This window comes from Equus quagga, chromosome 11 (genome assembly GCF_021613505.1).
Source record: "Equus quagga isolate Etosha38 chromosome 11, UCLA_HA_Equagga_1.0, whole genome shotgun sequence".
Classification (NCBI taxonomy): Eukaryota; Metazoa; Chordata; class Mammalia; order Perissodactyla; family Equidae; genus Equus; species Equus quagga.
The window spans coordinates 78,889,282-78,901,340 of NC_060277.1; the positions used below are offsets into that span (position 1 = coordinate 78,889,282).

Here is a 12,059-nt window from a genome sequence, read left to right on the forward strand (position 1 = left end):
CAGTGCAGGATGACAAGACCTAGCTCGACACAATTAAAAAGCCCCGCGTTGCTCAATCAGCCAGATCTAAACAACCATCTATTCTTTCTTCAAATGTATGTGGCTTATTGGATTCAAGATCAGAATTCAAAGACTGCAACCCAGCTTCTCTGTACCCCCTGCTCACCAGGGCATCTGAAACACCCTACCGGAGGGAGACAGCGCTGGAGGCTAAAATCCCAGTTTGCAGAGGCAAGAGAGAACAAGGAAAAGGAAAAAGACGCTGTCAACAAAAGTGGGCAGAATGAGCAAAGGGAAACACCTACGTGTAAACTCCAGCAAATGATGCAAACCAACAGAGGAACAGGTAGTATGAAAGAGGAATTAGTGGAGCCAGTGTGCCTGCAAAAATGCCAAGACTGCATGCCGACACCCAGCATCAAAGGGCTGGCAGTGGCACCTCGGCAGGCACCGCCCTTCAAGGATGCCACGTGGGTTGCTCCCCTTTGCTACCCTGTCCTTCCCTTATTCCTACTGCCTCCGCACTCATGTTCCCAAGTGCAGGCCAGGCCCACTTTCTCACCCTCCTCCTCACCACCCTTCTTATGTCCACTGGGAGGAAAAAGGGCAGCGCGAGGAGTGACAACAGTAGGATGAAGTCCTGGCTGACCACTTCCTAACTAAGGGAGCCTGTGCAGAACAGTTAGCCTCCCAAAGCATCTTATTCCTCACCTGTAAAGTCGGATGGTCAGCCTATCTCTAAGGACCACTGAAGTATCACATAAGGTAATGCATATAAAACCTTAGCATAGGTGGGCTCTCACAAAAAGGTAACATCACCTTCTATTCCCTCTCCCCTTTGCCTCATCTCTGAGCTTTTGCCAGTACCTACGAACCACTCCCTCTCTCTCCATTCTGAGATTTGAGTATCTCCTCCATGTTTCCAAGCACAACCTCCTCCTCCTCATCCTTCCTCCTCGAACTGGTCCAACTAACGAGGCTGGGTGCCAAACCCCCTCCAAAACAGTCAGGGCTGCTGCTCAACCTCATGTAGCTATTACCAATACAGATGGGATATTTGGCTTGTGGCAAAATTACAGCCTGCCATTTCTTTCCAAGACTGGAAACTCTAGGAAGGCACGGGCTGCATCTTATGTTCTCTCTAAAAGTCCTTAATGTTATCTAAGCATTCAGAAAATACCGACCACAATGAAGAAAAGAAAAAAAGACAGTAGGATCCATGTAATCATTTCAATATAACCACTTCTGGAAAAGACTTTTTAAAAGCCTGAGGCTGTTAAATGCCAGACCCTTAAGATAAGAATGCTGCTCCGCTTAAGCATGAAATTACAAATGAAAAACTCTCATAGGAGAAAACATCCTTAATATTCATAAAATTCATTGTGAATTACATAAAATTAACTCATACTTTGGTGGCAAGAAATGACTGTACCAATAACCATCTTTTACTACCCAAATAGGAATTTTTCTTCTCCTTACAAAAGGAGTACTTCTTGCTACAGAAGCTTTCTTCTTATCTCTGTGTGTGGCTGTGTTTGCTCCCATCTTCCTCTCAGACTGCAAGCCCCTTCTTAAGCAGGATCACTTTCTTCACCTTCACCCTCCTAGCCCAGGCAATGCCTGACACACGGGAGATACTCAATAGTTTATTTTCCAATGAATGCAGTTCCTTATTTTAACCACTGCCATGCTCCTAGGCACCCAGGCCAACATCCTGTTATCTTCAGTTTGACCTTCTCCTCCTACATTTCATCTGTCTTCCTCTGCTGCATGCCCATGTATCTTAGTAGCTAAGTACCTAGTTCTGAGTCTCATATTTTCCATCCGTAAAGTGGATTAACAACCACTCCTTCATAGGGTCTGGCATGAACAGTTGCTCCCTAAATGGTAGCTACATCAATCAGTCTCAGCCACCACCCAAGATCAGGCTCTGATGACTTCTCATGAGCTGTGAAAGAACCTCCTAAGACCACTCCCCCCATTCCATCAAAGCATGTCTGCTACCTGAGACAGGAGTGACCACGCCATTCCTCTGTGCAAAGTCTTTCTTATGGTTCCCTGTTGTCTGGTGCCTACAAGCTTCTTACTGTGGCAGTCTTGGCCCTTCACCACCTGATCCCAACTTTGTTCCACCCTAACTTCCAAAGTTTTCTGCGCTCTGGCCAAATAGGCCACTCACAGTTCCCAGATACACCTTGCGTTTGCCCCATATCTGGTGCCTTTACTTCAGCCACTGCTTTGCAAATCAATAAACCTTCCTTCATCCAGCTAAAATTAGCAATTTACCAACACTGCCTGATTTCCTAGTACTTATGCAGCTGACTGTTGTTAGTTCTTTTAAATGTGGGTCGGCTTCACCAGACAAGTAAGCTCCCTGAGGAAAAGACCTCTGTCTACTCAGCTCTATCTCCACAAAGCTATAACCTCTAGCTGCTGGCACACCGCTGCTACAGAACTGGGCCCTCAAAGAAAATCTTCAGCATGGAATTGTCAGCCACAAAGTAATGAAAATAGAAACTCTCTGGTCTTCTTCCTCTTTTTCAAATTGTTCTCAACTGTCCATTTATTCATTTGTTTATTTAAAAAAATTTATTGCCTGTCTACCACGTGTCAGTCACTGTTCTAGACGCTGGGGATAAAGCTGTGAACAAAATGGACAAAATCCCTGTTCCTAGGTACTATCTGAGAAGACAGGTAATCCACAAACATATTCACGTCAGGTGGTGAAAACCACTATAAAGAAAAATAAAGCATTTTCCCATCCTCACCTAACCATCATTCATTCTCCTTTCTCTGGGGGCGGTTTCCTTGCTCATTCACATTCTCTCTGCTGGCTGAGAAATGTCAAGAACTCACTGGATCCCCAGGTTCTCTCAGGCTTTCAACATCTTGACACGCTGATCCCCGAGCCTGGATCACCATCCTTGACCTCTTTGCTCTTTCTCTCTCCATTTCCACTCCATAGAGGATAACTGATGTTTTAAAAAAAGATTCATGCAGATTCACACTGCTTCATTTAAACAAGGGTGTCCTCTATTCCCTTCCTGCCAATTACTTTGCCACTTCTACCAGCAGTCGTTCCTAGCATCTCTCACCATGTAATAATGAAAACAACAAGATCTCTGGCTATCCAACAGACACTGATGTACCCGAGGAGTCCTTGAAACTACTACCTTAGGTAAAAAGAACAATTTCTTCATCTGTAAAATGGGAACAAATCATAGTGCACATTTCATAGGCTGCTGTTAGGATTCAGTGAGATAACGCATTTGAAATGCCAAGCTCAGTGCCAGGCATGCGGCAGCACCCAACAGCCCTCCTTCCATCTCCTCTCAGATCCTAACTCCACCCACCATTTCCATCACTGAGAAGACTGAGACCATGTGGTGCCAAGTTCCTTCGAACCTGCCCCTCCAGTCTCAATCTATGGACTCAACCTTTCAGTCTAAGTGTAAAAGGTGGGGAGGGGCACCTCTGCCCACCGAGTCATAGCTCTCTGGCTGCCTGCAGCAGCCTCCCTGGTTGAGTTCTCACAGTGACTGGGGTAGCCAAGCAAGTCACAACAAAGCTCTGCAGTGGGCCTGCCTTCACTGCCTCACAGTGAAGTGCAGGCAAAACGCCCAGCCTTCCTCATCTTACAGGCACCAAAGGGTGGGTGGTCAACACTCCAAGCTGCAGAAATACTGACTTGTTGAATGTCTTCTGGGACACAGCTTGAGAGTCAAAGACCTGGGTTTGAATCGTGGCTCTGTCATTTAATAACTATGTGATCTTGGGGCACTACCTTAGTAGAGGGAAAAGAATGAGTATTTTAATGTCTTGTATGCCATTTGTCAGGAACTTGATCTGTACAGTTTCCTTTTTAACTGTTAAACTCTAAGCCTTAGTTTCTCATATATAAACTGGAAGTTTAGGGACCCTACAACCTACGTCAAAGTTATTGCAAGGATTAAATGAAACAAAAAGTCTAAATTGCTGGCATATAAACAGATGGTTTAAAAAGTCTTTTTTCCTCTCAAATTTCCCATTATCGCCATTTTAACATCACATTCTGGGCTGAAAACCTCTCATTCTGCAGAATAATGCAGAAGGCAGTTCTTTCTTTCTCCAGGTCAGGGTTCACCTTCAGCCCCAGCTGTGCTTGACCATAGAGAACATGCTGCCTCTGGGCACTGACAAAGGGACGGCCCTCACCCACGCACCATTACCCAGCCAGTAATTTTACCTCCTGCTTGCTAATCTGGAAAACACAACTACCATGCATTTCAAATGAAATCGCTACAGTAAATAAGCTCCAGTCTTTGTCTTGTCAGGGTCTTGATGTACCTGAGACGTCCTTGACACTGCTTTCGATAAAAAGGACAAGTTAATCTTCAGTCAGGCTTTTTATGATGGCAGCTAATGAAGGAAATAACATCAAGTGCCTGCTACATTCCAAGATCCTGCTGGGCACCCTCTGTAGCCAATCTCATTTTAGTCTCACAACACAGTGAGATAGGTACAACTATTATATCCCCATTTTATAGATGGGGAAAATGAATCTCAAGAAAGGGTAGGTCATACAGCTAGTAAGTGACAAAGCTGGTATCTGAATCAGGTCTAGCTGGCTCCAGATCTATGCTGAGACGCTTGGCTTTTGCTTGGCTAGTTTTTCTTTAATACTTTTGTGAAAGGAACGGGCTGGGTTACCAGCATTGCAAAGGCAAGGCGGAGGCATTATAGAAGGGTCAGGGGTTTGTCTGAGGGCCTGAGGCTGTAGCAGCAAAGCTTGCAGAGCAGTCAACACTCACCTTCCTGGCTGTGTTTGCGAAGTGGGCCCCACAGGCCTTGCAGCTGGGTTCCAAGCCTGTTGGGGAAGGGAAGGAGCTGTACCCAGGGTTAGAATAGGCCTGCGTCCTGGCTCCCTGGGGTGGTGAGGCCTCCTCAGGCTGTCCATCCAGGCAGAACCAGTTGCAGCAGGTTGCCCACATGATAAAATCTGGTATAAGGGAGGAAGGGGGAAAAGGTCAGAGTTAAGACACACCTCTACTGCGTTTCCATTCCTGAGGGCACAGGTGAGCAGGCATACTCAACCCACCCCTGCCACCAGAGTCAAGGTGGGGACACGCTTTTGAGTCATGGATTTCTTGCCACATCCTCTAAGCACACAGTTGCCGTTGCATGTAAGAGTGAGAATAGACACCTGATCTGCCAGGACAGCAGGGACTGCCAAGATAGCATGCTACCTGTCAAAGGTTGCTGATCCCCATTTGGGATTAATCTGACATCTAACTTCAAATAAAATCTTTTGCCTTCGCAATTACAAGTGGCCTAACACCCACTTTATTCAGGAATATGACCTTTAGAGCTCATACCCCTAGAGCTCAGATAGAACTTGATCATACACATACACACACACACACACACACACTTGTATAATTCCACACTCACCGTGACCATGGGAAGGAGGTCTTATTATTTCCTTTATATAGATGAGGCAATCCAGGCTCAAAGAAGTCAAGGTCACACAGCCAATATATAGAGAATGGAGATTCTGGACAACCAGGTCTTCTGACTCCAAGCAAACCTAACGTTCTTTTCTCTATCCCGTGCTATCCCCTTGATGCCCCCTCCCACCAGCCAGCAGGACTGATTACTCTGACATCTGTCCCTCCAATCCTACATAAACTTCTATCATAGCCCTCTAACAGTCTGTCGCACAGATACATGCTCACCCTGGCTCCTACCACTAAGCCATAAATTCCTTGAGGGCAGGGACTGCGTCTTCTTCGTGTCTGTGTGTACCCTGGCAGTGCCATGCGGATAGCAGATGCTCACACGTGTTCATGTCCTTGCTGAATCAGTGCCTCTGGGGGTTTACTAAGAAGTTTGGGGGGCTGGCCCCGTGGCCGAGTGGTTAAGTTCGCACGCTCCGCTGCAGGCGGCCCAGTGTTTCGTTGGTTCGAATCCTGGGCGCGGACATGGCACTGCTCATCAAACCACGCTGAGGTAGCATCCCACATGCCACAACTAGAAGGATCCACAATGAAGAATATACAACTGTGTACCGGGGGGCTTTGGGGAGAAAAAGGAAAAAAAAATAAAATCTTAAAAATAAATAAATAAATAAATAAATAAAAATTAAAAAAAAAAAAGAAGTTTGGGATTATTGTTCCCACTTCACGTATCAAATTCAGGAACAGGGACAAGGGGGTTGATGATTTTTTTAAGATTACAGAAGAGGATCCAATCCCTCAAATGTCAGAATAGCCTAAAGATTGCAAGAGGATCCACTAAAATACCAAGCTGCTGTGATAAAGAGCGAGCATGCTTTTCTCAGTAGACCAACGCAGCCAATACGGACATTTTGAGCCTGACTCTGTTTACAGAGACAATACATGAAACATTTAGTGTTATTACTCAATCATCAGTTAACACAAAAGAATGGTACTTTCTGCTCTGCCTCCCGACTCATTGAAAGTGCCTTTGTTAAATCATAGTTCAAAGACGTGGTAAGCCAGAAGGAATTAAGTTCAACCTTGGTCATTTTATGGAGGAAAAGAAAGAAGCCCAGCAAGGGAAAGTAACTTCCTGGTTCACACAGCTTCCGCAGGCCTCTTAACTACTCTAGGGACTTTTTAGCTTCCCAACACTGCCCCCAATACACCTGTGACATAATTCATACACTTTTGTGGACGTGCCCGATTAACACCTATCTCTATCACTTGCCAGGGACTTCCATGAGAACAGGGACCATGACAGTCATACAGTGCCGAGCAGACAGGTGGCTCAACAAGGACTACTGAATGAATGAATCACACACAATATTTAAATCTTAACTAACCACACATTCGTTCCATTTCCTACAAATGAAAAACATTTCTGACTCACTATTACTTGCCTGAAAACTCTACAGTTCCCAGAAGACAGGGACCCAGTCTGCCTTACTTGCAACTAATAGTTCACATGGAATAAGGAAGTAAAGAGCAGTTAAATAAACGAGTTCTTTGTTGGCAAGAGAATGGAGACAACAACGGAGCAGTAGCCCTCTGAAAGAGGAATTCTGTAGTTCTTTAAATCACCTGTTGAGAGCAGCATCTGGGACAGTGTGTAAGAATACAAAGAGCAGAGGATCTGGAATCAGAAGATGGGGGTCCTGAGCCCTGCTTTACTATATGTGGTTGTTGTCACAGCCCTAATAAGTCATAACTTTCCTATCCTCCTGGGACCTTCTCCAGGCTGTGCAGCACTACAGCCGCATCAGTTGCTGCTACTAGCATTATAACAACACTTTACTATAATTTCTCTGGGAAGGCACAGGGAAAAAGGAAACCGAGACATTTCACCACAATTACCATCTAGCTTTCTGAGCTTATCCCCAAAAGGGATGGACAGATCTTTGACAGAATTAGCAGAATGTGTCAATGTACTGAAGAGGCTAGGGAAGGGGGAGAGAAAACAGAGTCTTGCACGAATCCCAGGGTCTCTGAATTACACAACAGGACAGACAGTGGAATCACTGACCGGGATAAAGCCCTCAGGAAGAAGAATGTGTCTGTGTGTGAATGGGGAGCAGGTTAAGGTGATGAGTTGAGTTTTGCACCTGTGGGACATGCTGGTGCATACATACACACAGGGGGATGGTCTTGGTTGAAGATAAAGGTTTTGGAATCCGCAGCCTACTGGAAATATGTAAAGCTAGAGTGGGGCAGAAGACTGATTAGACAGTCTGAGTCAAAGAGAAGATGGCCTGGGAGAACCCCTGGGGACACCTGATCTAAAGGGCAAGCAGAGGAAAACCAACAAGCAGAACAGAGAACGGAAGAACACGCAGAGATGGGTGAACTGGAAGAGTGTTTTAAGCTTCAAGAAGAAATGATCAATGCTGTCAAATGACCCAGAGGGTGGAGTATAATAAGGAAGGCAAAATGCCCGATGGACCTAGTTTTAGGAAAATGTGAGTGTGCTCTTCACTGAGCAGTTTAGGAAGAGAGAGGCTGCCTGATAACCACAGGTTGGAAATCGAATGAGAAGTGAGGATGTGCCAGACTCTAAGGATAAATTATTCTTCAGGAAACTTTTGACTATGAAGGGAAAAGAGAAGGCAACTGAAAAGGATCCAGGTCACCAAGAGAAATGTAGACATATTCATAGACTGCAGAGGAAACCCCCAAAGACTAAGAGATTATGGAAGAAGGGAAGCTGGCAATACGTGATGGGAGTAAGGGCCAGGAATAGAAAGAAAAGTGACCATGTGATAAGATTCGGGGGGGACTACTCCTGGGCAGAAGCAAGGTCACCTTTCACCAGAGAGTGGAATGGTGGTGACGAGAGATGTAACCAAAGATAACTTTACAGCATTAGCAGAGAAAAGTGAAAGAATGAAATAAAAACGGGCGGCTATATCTAACCTCAAGAAGAAAACAAACTTTTCTTCCACATAAGGAATCTATGCCTTACAACTGTTTCCTAAGAGGTAAGGACTTTGTCACATAATGGGTAAGACCACTTGGTAGGGCACAATCAGTAGGCAAAAATGGGAAAGCGGGCCAGCTGTCTACTGTTTAAATCCATGTGCTTTAACAAGCACTTAGAAAGCACCAGCTACATGCTGGGCACTGGGGAATACCAAAAGGATTTCAACAAAGTCCTTGCCCCTAGGGGATTTTGGGCCCAGGAAGGCACTATAGATAGCTCAGCTCGGCCATCCTGAGACAAGAGCTAAGAAAGCTCTTCCTTAGCTGGGCATCAAGAGAACCTATGTTCCTCAGCACTATTTTCATTCTCCCAGCTTTGGTTCTAATCTTAGCTGCCTCCTCTGAACAGCTCTGAAAGAAAAGCTGTCAGCCTGTTGAAGTATCTGGCTACTCTTACAAGGACTTGGCTGTGTGAGAAGACTTGAAATTTGCCACTGTGCTATTCCATGGGCTCCATGCTTAAGTGGAGAATGGAGTCTTACCCTGGGGATGCACATGTGGGGAAGAGGTCATAGAAAGGGTTAGGTGGAAAGAGTCTCCAGTGCTAAAATGCCTTAGACCTGCTCAGCCCACAGAACAGGTTCACCAAAGTCAGCAGACTAGGCTGTTAATCTTTTTGACAAATATTTAGATACCAAAAAGACACATTTCCTAATGTGGTAGGTTAAAAGTATTCTCTTGCCAAACTGGAAAGCCCTAGGCCTAAATGACAACTATATTCAGGGTTATTTCAGGGAATGAAAGGAAAGAGTTTATAATGTTAACACTGCCATACAAACTAAACACTTTTCTCTTAGGAATATTTTTTCACTCCTCAGCCCTAAACAGATACACATACATGGCATCTGATTATGTTACTGAAGGACTGAAAGTGGAACCAACTGTGGGGCATATGAAGAATTCTCCAGGGGCCAGCCTGGTGGCGTAGTGGTTAAGTTCGTGCACTCTGCTTCTGTGGTCTGGGGTTCACCGGTTCGGATCCCGGGTGTGGACCTACACACTGCTCATCAAGCCATGCTGTGGCGGCATCCACATAAAAGAGCTAGAAGGACTTATAACAAGGATATACAACTATGTACTGGGACTTTGAAGAGAAGATAAATAAATCAATAAATATCAATTAACAAAAAAAAAGAATGTTGACCACTTTGAAAAACTTCCCTCTGTGATCTGCAAACCTCCTTCTGATCTTGAAAGAAAATGATTATCAAATCTTCACTGAGGGCTTGAAAACTCCTTCTCCAATCCCCCTCACCCTCATCAGAAAAGACGGATTCAGTGATTTAATCCTCAAATACAGTCTCTGACTGACCTCCTACTGAGTTTGTTAGAAACCTGCCAGGCTCCCCTCTTGCACTTTGCCTAAAGGAGAGAAAGATGGGAGATGTAGGGCTGGGGTAAACAGGAAAATGTACTATTCCCTGTGGAAGAACCCTGTGGTATGAGGCAAGAATGGCTAGCCAGCACATGGGATTTTGTCAGCTTGATAAGTATGCTGGTATTTCTTGGGAGACTGAGTCCTAGTGAACAGGAAAATTACAGTGTGAATAACAGGGAAAGATAAATGACCTATCCCAGGTAGGCTGACTACACCCACAGTTAGAGGCAAGAGGGGAGATAATGTGATTTCTCCCTAGTAAGTCCTAGAATCCTAAGTAATTTTAAAACAATCACTTCTCCACTTGTTCACCTGCCCAAGGCAAATAATCTTAAGTGGATCAGTGGCTGTCATGGATTTTCCCATGGAGGAAAGAGGGGACAGAATGGACCCATGGAGTAGAAGGGTCAGAATGTCAGTGTCCTAGTAAAACCACCACTGCTAGTTTGCAATGCAACGCCAAAACCACCTTGCTAACCACCAAAATCTAGGACAGTAAAGTCCAATCCCCAAGGTTCTCATCCAATCCTGATTTTAATTAACTGCTCTGTGTGCCAAGGTACTTTTGCAACAACAGGCTTTACACAGATGCATAAACAGCAACATCTTGGAATTCTAACATACTTACAGTGAAACCACTGTATAAGACTTCACAAAAATCCTTTAAAATTACCTAATTAAAATGCCTCCAATCCTCAAAGAAGTACCTTTGTGACACAGCAAATCAGAAAATGGCTAGGTGGCAAGCCTCATAGAATAGTCTCCAGTTTATTGAGGGCGGCTTGCCTACTGTCACTACCGTATTCCTGGAATTGCTGAAAGCGTCTATGCTGTAAGTGCCCAAAGGAAAGTATCCCACATTATGGATCATTAATACAGAATGGGCTTTGCTTCATCTAGTATATTATCCTTAAAAAGGAATTAAAGTACAATTACAGTGGCTTTGAAAGGAAATGCTATGAGAAGCCTATCAATATGACTTAGCTATGCCTCTTTGAAATAACTGATAAGGAATTACATGTTTCGAGAAGTAAAGAAGACAGTAGGCTACAAGAAAAGTGTTCTGATTCCACCAAAACCAAATCGGTCTGTCTACCCTGCAGCCCATTCCCTCTGAGCTTTTGCTTTCCATCTCTACTACAGCTTTCCCATCCACACACAGGCACGCTCCAGGATTTCCCACATTTAAAACTCTTCCTCATCATAAGGGAAGTACAAATTACAACCACGAAGTGTTACCACCAAACACCCACTGAAGTGGGTAAAATGCAAAAGACAGATGCTAACAAGTACTCACAAAGATAGAGAGCAACTGGAACTCTAACAATGCTGGCAGAAGTGCAAACTGGTACAACCTTTGGAAACACACACACACACACACACACACACACACAAACACCATGGCTTTGCAATTCCACATTCAGGTACATACCCAACAGAAACACATTTACCAAAATAAGTATACAAGAATGTCAAGGGCCAGCCCCGTGGCCAAGTGGTTAAATTCGTGCACTCCACTTCGGCCGCCCAGGGTTTCACCAGTTCAGATCCTGGGCGCAGACACGGCACCACTCATCAGGCCATGCTGAGGCGGCATCCCACATGGCACAACTAGAAAGACCCACAACTAAAAACATATAACTATGTACTGGGGACTTTGGGGATAAAACGGAAAAATAAAATCTTTAAAAAAAAAAAGAATGTCAGAGCAGTACTACTGTAATATCCCCAAGCTGGAAAAAATCCAAATACCCATCGGCGGTAGAATGGAGAAATAAATTATGATACATTCATACAGCAACGAGAATAAACAAAATACTGATATATGCAACAGTACAGATGAATTTTATAAATATAATGTTGAGTGAAAGAAGACAGGCACAAACGACTATGCACTAAAATGATTCCATTTACATAAAATTCAAATACAAGAGCCCCATGGTGTAGTGGCTAAGTTCAGCAAGCCTCGCTTTGGCAGCTTGGGTTCATGGGTTCAGATCCTGGGTGCAGACCTACATCACTCGACAGCCATGCTGTAGTGGTGACCCACAGATGTTAGCTCAGGGGTAAGCTTCCTCAAGCAAAAAAGGAGGAAGACTGGCAACAGATGTTAGCTCAGGGCTAATCTTCCTCGGCAAAAAAAAAGAAAAGAAATAAATTCAAACATGGGCAAACTAATCTACGGTGTTAGAAATCAGGATCATGTTTATCCTCTGAGGGTAGGA

The 12,059-nt window shown here is 44.5% G+C and overlaps 1 protein-coding gene across 9 annotated transcripts in view; it reads right to left on the bottom strand.

Annotated features, from left to right (window-relative positions):
- RFFL (ring finger and FYVE like domain containing E3 ubiquitin protein ligase) overlaps positions 1-12,059 on the bottom strand; it is a 71,745-nt gene that overhangs the window by 13,525 nt on the left and 46,161 nt on the right. For 7 of the 9 annotated variants that reach the window (XM_046675370.1, XM_046675368.1, XM_046675372.1 and 4 more), the window contains exon 2: positions 4,791-4,978. In XM_046675370.1, coding sequence (XP_046531326.1) covers positions 4,791-4,978 — 188 coding nt within the window. Of the gene's footprint in view, positions 1-2,856; positions 2,957-4,790; positions 4,979-5,430; positions 5,930-12,059 lie in introns of those variants that run through there. The other 2 variants (XM_046675373.1, XM_046675376.1) reach the window with 2 other exon arrangements.